We start from the raw sequence: 12,869 nt of genomic DNA on the forward strand, positions 1-12,869 counted from the left end.
GAATTACCAAGGGTACTTCAGATGGCACCCTGAACTGTTAATTCTAATTAATAATTTTCATACTGAAGAAACAACACCACTGCTTTCAGCAGAACTACTTATAAAGTGAAGTACTGGTTCATGGAAATAAGATTATGAACTGTTGTTCTCAACTGGGTGTCTGAAACAAATCCTGGTGTGAAAATAGATTGCAGTCAATTTGTTCATTAAGCTGGTCCTGTTCATATTTTTGGATCATTTACATACAAAGTTTTGTAGATCATATTTTTTCGTGATCTCAAAGAAACATTCAGGTCTGGTTTCAAGAAATAAATTTATCTGAACTTTTATTTTAACTCTTTAATTTGTCCTTTCTTCTGTTTTTGCAGTCACTCCACAAAGTCTGTGATGGACTTTGTCAATAGCAATGAAAATATTATTTTTGTACACAACACAATACACCTCATTTCCCAGATGGTAGACAATATTATTATTGCTTGTGGAGGAATTTTGCCATTGCTGTCAGCAGCCACATCCCCAACTGTAAGTACAATATTTCCACCTAGTGGTCATATTAGAAATTGTTGCTAATAATACGAACCATAATTTGCAGCTTTTCTTATTTAGGGACTTGTGTCCCCTCTCTGCTAATTCCTTAAAAAAAAAAATTACATTTGTAATTGAAAATATTGAGCTTTGAAATATATTTTGCATTTTCAATATTATAATTTTGTTAGAGAAGTAGTACTAAGAATAATATTTCATAGGAATTTAATATTTTGTTTGAAAGAGAACGTTAGGATCATGGTAATGAATAATGATTACTCTAACAAAAGCACATGTTTTATGATGGCTAGTCATTGATATTGATATTAATAAATCTGTTTTTCATGGCTACCATTTGTGTGCATGCCAAATGATACTAGAAGTCATCCCCTCACTACTCTCTTCTTTGTTTAGTAGATGCTGAACATTTTGTCATGGTTTTGTTCTTGTTTTTTTTAATCTTGTATTGAAATAGGCTGATATTATTATCCACTCCAATGTTCTTAGTAAGTTGTAAGTTCTTAGGTGAACATAGCTCAGGTAGAGAGAGTAGCCAAATAGAGTGCTTCATGAAAAAAATATAAATGTTTTGTAAATATGGCATTATTGTCAATAATAATTACACTATTTGGATGTGACATCTTGTCTGGGCGTATAATATCTGAAACTCTTTCACACTGAATGTTTTATCTTGAGCATCCCATAAGCATCTGCGGTTAATATTAGTCTTTGAAAGGGGAAAAAATGAGGCCCAGAAAGGACAGAGAGGCTCCTCTGAAGTAATGTGGCTAGTAGGCACTGGAAGCTCCAAATGTAGCTTGGTAGTAGAAGCTCAATTCCATGTTCTAGCCCTTCAGCAGCTAAGATTACTTTGCCACTGCTATTACTTCTAGCTAGCTAGTCAAAAAAAAAAATTGCATGATATTATTTGAAAGGTATGAATGTATGGACTAGCAGTTGGCTAAACACTGATATGACTTTCAGCCAGGCAATTAATGGTAAAATAATGTGTCTTTACTATTTTCACTCTGTTAAGTGGGAAAATGTTTGCTGTAAGCAAGAGTGCAAGACTCATGAGAAAGACTTTAGTTGTCTCTAGTCATAAGAATGATTTCAAGGTTGCTGAATAAAAGATTTTGCAAGTGCTTCACTGTAAATATTGACAAGTATGAGAGAGTGCACACCATTTCCCTCTATTTTGTTCTGGGTAATATATATGTGTGTCTTGTGTGTACAAATAGGTAGCTGATACAGCTTTCTAAATTACACATCTACTTGTTAAAGTGTTGTGTTAATACTGTATTGCAAAAATAGCAATGATTTTCATGTATTGATACAGAAAATTGCATTTTCATACTCTTATATTATGCATGCATTTCTCCACTGCATGAGGACTGTGTGTATTACTTAAATGCTTGACTTTGTCATCTGTTTAGGCTAATAAAATAAAAATAGATTGTGAAATAAACTAATTCACTAAAAGATCAGTAGCTGTCTTCAAACTGAATTAATCCTACTCTGTGAAACTAAAAACAAAATATATAATAAAAAGGCTTACTTCTGTCCCAAATGTACAGATAAGGCGAAGTAATTGATAAAGTCACTGATTCCCTTCACCTGGAAATAACTGTTACCATTTAGATGGTGATTTCATAATCATTTCCACCTAGCAGAGAGCTTCTTCCCTCCCTTTCAGCTCCATTCCTGTTTCCATCATTGCCCATCTGTAAACTTTAGCAGGAAAGTGGGTTTATTAGCTGTTGCAGATACAAAGAGCTGAGCACATCATTCCTCTTACAGAATGTGCTGTCCCTCAATATTGTTCTGAATCACAGTTATGAAGGGATCAGATGCTCTGTTGGACATCAGACCACTTCTGAATATCCATCATATGATGAAGTTTTATACTGATTATCAGACTTCTAATACTTTTGCATCCTTGAACTGCTGTGGAGAAAGTGGATGGGCTGCTGTTAGTAATGTATGTCTTCTCAGCCTTGAAAGGGCAAAGTAGTCCAGGGCTTATAATCACAAAAGACTGTCTCACTCTCCTTCTCAGAGCTACTAGTTGGAAAAAAGTCTGAAACTGGGAGATTTATATGATGTCTCCACTGCATAAAACCATGGCAGGCCTTCTAGTGGCACTTTTCTGTCAGAGTAACTCTCAAGAGAGGAAAGATCTAATATGCTTTCTCCCTTACCAATTCAAAGAATCACAGAATCACAGAATGTTTGAAGCTGGAGAGGGATTTCTGGAGGTCATCTGGGCCTCCTCCCCTGCTCAGGAAGGGCCACCTACAACCAGTTGCCTCATACTGTGTTCAGGTGCCTTTTGAGTATCTCCAAAGGCAGAGACTCCACCACCTCCCTGTACAGTTTGTGCCAGTGCTTGGTCACCCTCACAGTGAAAAAGTGTTTCTTGTTCTTCAGATAGAATCTGCTGTGTTGTAATTAATTCCATTCATGAATTGTTTCTTTCCACAAATCCAAATTTTGTATTGCAACTCATTAATCCCTTCCAATGTCAACCATGCTGTGATTCTGTATGATTTTGTGATTCTGTAACTTAAACTGGGCACTGGTAGAAGTCCAGTCAAGGAGTACTGTGCTATGCATATAAAAGAAAGCTGTTCACAATTTGCAAAAGCTGCCTTGCTGGGTTAGCCCAAGGGCCTGTCTGATTTAGCCTCCAACATCCTGCCTCCAACAGTGACTGTTTGCAATTTACATCAAAATACAGAACTCTGAGCAAGCATATTGATTGCTCTAATGATACTTCATTTTAGCATTTAGGATTTTAACAGCTAGAAAGGGTGTCCAAGATGTCATGTTTAATAACTACCATGGAATTTATCCTTATAGACTTAATCTAATCTTTTCTGAAGTAACTTATGCTTTTAACATCCATAATACCATGTGGCATTGAGTAATTATATAACCTTTGAAGCACTTTAGGTTTTTATGCCTGCTTAAATATATAAAGTTACTATGTGCCTTACCATTTATGCTATAAAAAGAGTGGTTAATTTTTGTCTTCACTCATCTCCATATCATTTATGATTATTAGCTTGAGTTGTATCTCCTGATCTGCCTGTATTAATCTGTAGAGTCTTAATCTTGTTTAGTCTCTGTTTTGGAAGCTTCTGGTCTTCCATTATCTCTATTCTGTGGAGCTTTTCTGCAGTGTTGAAACCCTCACATTTTATAGGTCCTGTAGAATACATATGTTTAGTTTATCAACAAGTATGAGCTCATTTTACTTATTTTTTTCTTTTTTTCACATTTATGAATGGTGCCTCTAAAATCATAAAATCATAGAATGGTTAGAGTTGGAAAGGATCTGAAGATCATCTAGTTCCAAACCCCGCTGAAGGCCTTTTGGGACCATATTGAAATTTTATAGCAGTAGTTCTTAATTGTTTCCTCCTATTATGTATTTATGGCATAGGACATGTGTTTACGTCTAATTCCAAAAATTAATTTACTTTTTGGTCTGGAATAATGAAATATGAGAGCAAAGCTATAGAACAGACAATAAAGGTCATTCCACCCTTCAATTTCAGTATTATAGAACAGGATGCAATTCAGGAAGAGATTATAGTAAATTTACATATCCACTTGGACTACTTACATGTGGACTAGACTTCTAGCCAATGGAGATCTACTCAACAGAAGCAAATGATTCAACTGTCTCTGATGCACTAGATATCTAGTGGCTAGCCAGCCAAATATCTATAGTGTTCACCACCTGCAATGATTGTTAACCTGGAGCTGAATCTAACCTCTTTTCTGCAAGGTAGCTTACCTGTTTTCTAATGGAGAAGGTGACAGAAATACATCATTCCTTTATCAGTGTCAGAGCCCTACCTAGGCACAGTTCCTTGACTACAGTTTCTCAGTCCTGAGCTCAAGTACAGCTTCATCCTGGGCTGCTTATTCTTAAACAGTCCTAAATGTATGTTATGAAACTCTTTTCTCAACAACCTGCTATAAAGCTAGTTGTTGTTACATGTGTCCCATTGCCTTTCATTCTTTTTAAAGGCATTTAACCTATTTTTCATTAGTAGAATAGATTCTGAATATTGGATGCTTGAATTAACGAAAGGCCCATGGCAGGGGGGTTGGAACTAGATGATCTTAAGGTCCTTTCCAACCCTAACTGTTCTATGATACTATGATTCTATGTGCAGAAAAGAACTAAATTTTGCAAAATAACTTTCAGAATATCAGAGGAGTTTCAGGGTTGCTTTTTTTTCCAACATATTCTGTATTTTGTTCCCTCCCCTGCTGTAAAAGTGGTACTGTTACAGTTTCTTTAAAAAGGTGAATGTTAGGGGAATTTCCCATTTCAAAAAGACTTCTTCCTTTACATAGTTAGGATTTGGAGTGAAATGGCAATTCTTCTGGCCTGGGTGGAAGATTACTTCATAATCTCTTGTCTGCTGTAAAACAGGCAATCCTAATTACAGAATTTCCTCACTTTGAGTCTTGTAATAAACATCTGCATTTTGCCTTGCTTTTTTTAATTTAGACTAGGATGGTCTGAGCAGTGCTGTGGACAGGAGCCTTTGAATTTGAATAGTAAAATGAAAGGGGAAAATGTATTATCTGTGAAAACAAACCACTCACAAATCTGTGAGTGACTTGAGTAAAGTGAAGATTATATGTTTGTATGGAATACATGAGAAAATTTACTGTGATTCACACTGATCTATGTTTTGATATTTCCTTTGATTTCAATTCTATACTACCCCTGTCTCAGGATCTGTACATTTTAAAGGGTTGTCAATTATATGTATGACACAATTTGAAATGAAAGCAAATATTAACAAAAAAAAATTATAACCAGGTTTTGTTGGTTTATAGTATAAACTGGGATGTGTTCTGTGTTGATTCTGATGTCATCTTATTAAATTAGGGATATTAGATAATTCTGCCAATATTATAGAGAGGACATTAAATACAAAAGCCTGGTTTCCTTCTTTTCCTTTCTGTGGAGAAGGCCTTTGAGGCATGTTTTTTTAATCACAACTATAAAGAAGATACTTTTAAGACTGTGTGCAAGTGTGAAAAACACATATTTGGGAGCTGTTAGGAAAAAGGTTTGTGGAAGATGCTTTCTGTTAATAGTAGCTCGTTTTCAGATAATGCACTTTGTGTACAAGCTAGGAATTTGAAGTAATTATTGCTTACTACAAGGACAGCAGATAAGTTAAGGACTTGAGGATATTAAGGCAAAAGAAATTTGAGGAGTTACATATATGTGACAATTGAGAGTAAATTTCCAGACTCCTTGCTATTGGTTTGTTTTTCTGTTTGTTCTTTGAAGTCTATAATTCTAATTCTTTCTTGGAGCATTTAAAACAGCAGCTCTCAAATTGTGTGAATGCTCCATCCCTGGCAGTGTTCAAGGCCAGGCTGGATGAAGCCTTGGGTGATATGGTTTAGTGTGAGTTGTCCCTGCCCATGGCAGGGGGGTTGGAACTAGATGATCTTAAGGTCCTTTCCAACCCTAACTAGTCTATGATTCTATGATCTGAGGGCTGCTAGAATTACATGAACAGCTCTCTGTAAAACTCAAACATTTTAAAATGTCCTTATTAGTAATGTGGATTAAAAGCCAATACGCAATACATTTCTGTATGTCCTGTATATATTATTAGCATTATCATGTTCATGACTCATGTGATGTCAAAAGTGCTGTGTGATATATAACAATTCTGAGAAACAGCAGTGGCCCACTGATGTAAGCACTTTCAGCTAATAATCGATAATAGCCCCAGGTTAATTCTTGAGATGTATCCAGCTACAGAAGGCATGTTTAAAAATTGGTTGAATGTGGTATTTTCTCTTCCAAAAGAAAAGCAATTAGTTTCAGCTTGTTTTTCTTTCTGTTAGATTACATTTTCCCACTATTTAAATTATAAAACTACTGACACATTCTTGACAATTTAGTTTCTGTTTTTAAAATATAATTAGTGAAAACTTAAGAATTAGTTCCTAGCCCTTTGTGATAAGAAAGTCCTTCTACCTAAAACTAAAACATAAACATTTAAAACACCTGTTCAGTTGCAAACAATGGAACTTGAAGACTACCTCAATCTCACGTGCTTAGTGAATCCTTCATTGTATTTCTGTGATTCAAAAGCATTCAGATATGCAGTATGATCTTGGTTTAGATTGAAGAAATTGCTCCCAATTATAATAGTATATATAATGAGCTATCTTGTGTTGCTTTGAAAGAAGGAGCATTATGCAGGAAGAACCAGTTTGCTTTTTGTGATTTATATTTTTTTTGTCAAAGCATTTTAAACAAATTTTCCTCCTCATACAAGGATTAACTACTTTATTACATTACGTTTGAGTGGCTTGTAAAACGCTCATTTTATTTCTATGTAATCAGTGAAAACATTACTTTGATTTACATGGCTTCATAAAATTGCTCTATATACTATATAAAATATGTACATTGGTTTGGAAGGATCAGTGTTTACAGGAACTCCATAATAATACAAGATTTACAGTTTTCCTTGTGCACAGTTATCTCTTAGAAGTCTTTGTTTTCAAATGTTCATGCTGAGCTGTAATGTTTTGCTGTTCTAATTATAAATTAAACAAATGTATAATTTTAATATACTAATTTGTTTAAATTTTACATGGTATTTTTAGTTAACTTAAATAATTTTCTTTTTCTTTATTGTTGTGATCTGTTGTCTGTTTTGTCTGTTGCATGTCCAGGGTTCTAAGGTTAGTATTGCTGCTGTAAGTTTCAGTTCTTTGGATTTTCAAAAATACCTTATTTTTGATAATTTAACATTTTGGCATTATTATTATTATTATTTTCTTTTATAGTAGGATGTGAATAGGAATATATTGGGTGTAATCATTAACTTTTTCTAACCTGTGTCCCTTGAGTAACTTAATGCATTGTTAAGTATGGTGCTTACTATTAGCTACATACTGAATGTAGACATGTCTGTCAGTTGAATTAAGTTATAAATGTGGTTGTCAATGGGAAAACTCTTTAGGCCCTGAATATGTTTATTGTAGAGGAAACACGTTAAGCATGATCTTAAAGTATGCTAAGTAGTTATGAAATAGTGATTGGTTCACTTTTTAAAGAGTTTTTGAGCTACACCTATTTAAAATACTACTAATACCTGAAGGCAGCTTGATAACAGTGGAGTTTGTTTGAAATGTTATTAAAATATTAATGTGCTGTATTTAGCAGGTAGAACTGATGGTTAAGTTTTACTGTAAAAAACCTTTCAGTCTTCTTTTTTTTTCCATACAGCAGAATTCTAGGGAGATTTGGATGTCAAAAAAAAAATAAATGGTTTGGTTTGTTGGTTTTTTTTTTCAATTCAAAGGTTACAAAAATCTCAGTAAAATACACAAAAGTTTTATAAAAAATGAATTCATTATATAACTTACAAAAATTTAAAAAAAAAGTTGGTATTTTGAGAAGGTTTAAGACTGTGTTTGATGCAATACAGTTGGAGCTCGAAAAATATCAGTTGGCAGTCAGTTAACTGCTAGCAAGCCTGATGTTTCTAGCATGAGTTCAAAGTTCAAGTTTCTATAACCACCTATGAGTTTTTCTAGCAGACTGTTATGGGTATAGATTTTTTAAAATCTGTTTTCTCTGGATGAGTGCTTTCAAAAATGATGTTATAAAAAAACAGCAACTGATTTTTCCAGAAAGTAGCAACACAGTCTGCACTAATCAGGGGACACCTGGCTAAAGAAGATAGGCTGGAAATCATTCTTCTGACCATTGTCATTTTACCATTTTTCTGATATTATTGGGCAGATCAGACAGATGACAGCCCTTCCCAAATCACTCATGTAACTGACCTGTTATATCCTAAGAGAAATTAAATGAAGTGGTATCTATCATGGCGATGACACATGCCAAATTATATCCTTCATTTTCAAAACAGTTGTTTCCTTAACAGTGTTTTGCACAGTTCACACTTTTATAATTTTGTATGGAAAACATCCTAAAAAGTGACTCATAAGTGAGGATACTAATTTTCTTAAAGTATGGAAGTAAGCCATTTTTTTTTTCTGTATTTCTTTTTCTTCAGAAGGAAATGGCCTTAACAGCATGAATTGTAATTCAATTTTTTTCATAGATACTTCTAAGCAAATTAATTCAAATAAACATAATAAAGGTAATACTTTTCGAAGAGGCTGAACTCTGTGTTCAGAAAAGCCCTGTAATCTGAAATTCTGTGACAGTCAATAAGAATCAGCCATCTGTAAACAATTTTAAAACCAGTATTTAAGCATATAAATGTGGATGCACTTAAGTACTAAATCCCATTTTCAATTTTGCTTCCCTCAGAGGTGAAAGTGTTTAAATAGATGTTTATTTTTTAATTGAACTTACTGTTTTCTCATTTATCTGCACTGTTAGATACCTGAATATGTTTCAAAACGTGACAAAGGGCATCTAAGTATATTTTTTAAGAAAAACATAATCCTTTTTTAGATTTTAGAAATACAGACTTCATTCAGCATCTTTCTATGGATTCCCATCATGGAGAGTCCAACACTAAATTAGGAAAGAAATGGTCTTTCTCTGGCAAACATGAGCTGCACATCTTATAACTTGCCACTTTTTTACTTCCCCTCATTGCTGTCATGAGGGACTAAGTGTACTCTCTTCTGGTCTCCAGGAGAATTGGAATGTGTCAGATTCCTATATGTGTAAGCATTCCCAGGGAGAATCAATTCATAGAAACAGAGCAAAACTGTCTGATTTTTTCCACTCCTCACATTTACTTGTTTATCTAAAGGAATGTAAAAGCTATACAATCAATAATTACTTTCATGTTACCTGGCAGTTGCTTAGCCTGTGGAAAAATGTAAGAGTACATTGCACCCTGATATACCATGCATTGTTTTACTATCTGGCCACACTTTGTCTTTTTGTAATTGCTAATAATTTTCTCATATATATTACACTTTTAATCATCTGTTAAAGCATGTAAATGTAAATAAATTTCTCACTCTTCATTCTGTCTTACTTTGACTCACTGTTTATGTTAATGCTAACAGTAGGAGATTTTAAAATAACTTTTCCATGTACTTGTAAGGATAACAATTTAGATTTGTATGTGTATGTGCTGTCTTTATATTTCAGTTGTATTCAAACAGTTTAATTCAATTTTCTCCTTTTAAAGACTGAATTGGAAAATATTGAAGTGACACAAGGAATGTCAGCAGAGACAGCAGTAACTTTTCTCAGCCGTCTAATGGCAATGGTGGATGTACTGGTATTTGCCAGTTCTCTAAATTTTAGTGAGATTGAAGCTGAAAAAAACATGTCTTCTGGAGGACTAATGCGGCAGTGCCTAAGGCTTGGTAAGTCAGCAGACAGTATGTATTAAATAATTACTTACAGATCAATGCGTTACAGATGGATCAGATAATGACATGTGTAGGAAAGGACTTGTACTGATTATGATGTGATAAAATAAAAATCTCATTTATTATTGTTTTGATATATTTTAAGCTTAATTTAGGCAAAAGAATAAGTTAAAATGAAGTTTGGAATTGTCCTTTCTTATGTTTGGGGGGAGTAAAAATATTAAATATAAGTAAATAAATATAGGTTTTGGATTTTTTCCTTAAAACTGTTTTGCTCCCTTCATGCTGCAGGTTTCCTGATTCAGTTCTCCATGGTTTTGGAAGACTACTTGCATAGGGTACATGTCCAGACTCTGTAGTCCTTAATATATGTTGCAGCAGTCTGGCAGCTCTCTTCACTGCTTATTATTTGCTATATACTGTTACAATTAATTTAGGAAACTTAAAAATTTATTAATAATTCAAACTATTCTATGTGAACTATATCACTTTATCCTTGTGAACATTAAATTTTGACTGTCATCTGGCATAATGTTGTTTTCCTAATATTACATTCCACATAATTTTTTGTTTCTCAAATGATGAATATTTTTTGTAATCAGTCCTGTTATTATTCATACCAGTTATTATGTCAGTGATAATTACACTGCTTCTAGTATAAAACATGTAGTTTATTCTCAGTGATCAATTTTCATCAAATTATATTTTTTTCTAGTCTAGCTGTATGTAAGTACTTCAGATTTTAACTGTTAATAACTGATCAGTGACGTACAAGAGCTGCAGTTCAAGGACTAATGATTTTCAGATTTTAGTACAATGTTATAACACATATAAAACAGTTGTTCAAATAAAGAATGGAATCATAGAATCCTAGAATAGTTAGGGTTGGAAAGGACCTTAAGATCATCTAGTTCCAACCCCCCCTGCCATGGGCAGGGACACCTCACACTAAACCATATCACCCAAGGCTTCATCCAACCTGGCCTTGAACACTGCCAGGGATGGAGCATTCACAACCTTCCTGGGCAACCCATTCCAGTACCTCACCACCCTTACAGTAAAGAATTTCTTTCTTATATCCAACCTAAACTTCCTCTGTTTAAGTTTTAACCCATTACCCCTTGTTCTATCACTACAGTCCCTAATGAATAGTCCCTCACCAGCATCCCTGTAGGCCCCCTTCAGATACTGGAAGGCTGCTATGAGGTCTCCATGCAGCCTTCTCTTCTCCAGGCTGAACAGCCCCAACAATCTCAGCCTGTCTTCATACGGGAGGTGCTCCAGTCCCCTGATCATCCTCGTGGCCCTCCTCTGGACTTGTTCTAACAGTTCTATGTCCTTTTTATGTTGAGGGCACCAGAACTGCACACAATACTCCAAGTTGGGTCTCACAAAAGCAGAGTAGAGGGGCAGGATCACTTCCTTTGCCCTGCTGGTCACACTTCTTTTGATGCAGCCTAGAATAAGTCATAATGGTTTGTTTAGTACTGACAGAGTCTAATGTGAGAACTGTGTTGCACTTACTATTTGGACATTATATCAAACTAGATGTACCGACTGTTATTAATTTAATAATGGAAAATATTCTAATGTGTAGCATTTCCATAACTTTTCAGTTTGTTGTGTGGCTGTGAGAAACTGCTTAGAATGCCGGCAAAGGCAAAGAGAGAGAGTCAACAAGACATCATTAATCAGCAATAAGACGCAGGATGCCCTTCAGGGTGTAACTGCATCAGCAGCCACCAAGGTAATCCAGTCTACAGTTACCATTAGGAATGATAAGTCTGTACCACAGCTTTATGGTATCAGAAAATAACTGTAACTGCCTTCTGAAATATTTGGCAAAAGCTCAACTGGTTTAAAGTAAAAGTATTTGAGGGAGTTTGTTTGAAAGAAGAAAACATTAATTGCAGTAGTATGACCGAAACAGTTTTAAACAGCTTTTTCAGTCTTGCATGGTCTCCTTCAAAGAGTAAGTCCCATTACTCACCTAGGTCATATATACCTGCATAGCTTTTTTAACCTGTCAGGGCTCTTGCAGTCTTCACGAAATCCTACAATAACATCTTCGTTGGTGGAACATCTGAGTCTCGGTAACTTCAACAGAGCTTTGCATGTATATTAGGCATCATTTTTTTCTATCTGATTTTATGAATTAAACTTGTCTTATATTCAAGTACAGCTTAGTTCTTCCAGTTTCTTTAGTTCATTGTTAATCTCCTTCTTAAAAAAATAAATAAATAAAAAAAACCCAAACTTGTGTACTGCTTTAAGACTTTGAGAATCCTAAAGCTAAAATCTCAGAGAATTTAACACAGTCCATGACTAAAGTACAATACTTTGCATGATGTAAAGGTTTCCTTTTTTTTTTTTTTTTTTGCTACTCTACTTTCAGTACTAAATTCAGTGGTTTTTCTTCTCTAAATGCTTTTTTAAATTCATCTCTTTTCACAATATTATTTCACTAAATCTCACTCATTATATCACTAAATCTCACTAAAAACATTACATTTCTTCATGTTATCACATTTAGTGCAAAGCAAATCAGTGTAAGGAGACCTAGATATTTAGGCCTTGTTTCTAATACATTGTCATTTTTTAAAGGACGCATACTGCTCTATGCTTTCATAGTAATAACAGTTATTCTGTAAGTAGTCTGTAATAATTCTCAGTAAAATGAACATGAACTTATTTTTAAAAATATGCTGTTTTTACATTTAGCACACATATTAGAAATAATTTATTGTACTGCTATGAAACAACTGTAATCTGAAATAACCTTTTGTGTGCAAATTATTATCTAAACTCTGGGAAGAGATATAGATGTTCTGAGGTACTTGGAAGATGTAACAGTTTATATCTAAGTAGTTAGTATTAAGACAATAATATTACTTTATTTCTAGAACTCTTGTCTGAGTATTATGTTGGAAGTATATTGGTAGCAAAAAAGCATGTAAGATTGATGC

The 12,869-nt window shown here is 34.2% G+C and overlaps 1 protein-coding gene across 6 annotated transcripts in view; it reads left to right on the forward strand.

Annotated features, from left to right (window-relative positions):
* Positions 1–12,869, forward strand: part of NBEA (neurobeachin) — a 509,113-nt gene that overhangs the window by 177,096 nt on the left and 319,148 nt on the right. For 3 of the 6 annotated variants that reach the window (XM_034074343.1, XM_034074345.1, XM_034074346.1), the window contains exons 24-27: positions 369–522; positions 7,264–7,287; positions 9,717–9,897; positions 11,520–11,650. In XM_034074343.1, coding sequence (XP_033930234.1) covers positions 369–522; positions 7,264–7,287; positions 9,717–9,897; positions 11,520–11,650 — 490 coding nt within the window. The remainder of the gene's footprint in view (positions 1–368; positions 523–7,263; positions 7,288–9,716; positions 9,898–11,519; positions 11,651–12,869) is intronic. The other 3 variants (XM_034074342.1, XM_034074344.1, XM_034074341.1) reach the window with 2 other exon arrangements.

The sequence above is a fragment of the Melopsittacus undulatus genome, chromosome 2, assembly GCF_012275295.1.
Source record: "Melopsittacus undulatus isolate bMelUnd1 chromosome 2, bMelUnd1.mat.Z, whole genome shotgun sequence".
Lineage (NCBI taxonomy): Eukaryota > Metazoa > Chordata > Aves > Psittaciformes > Psittaculidae > Melopsittacus > Melopsittacus undulatus.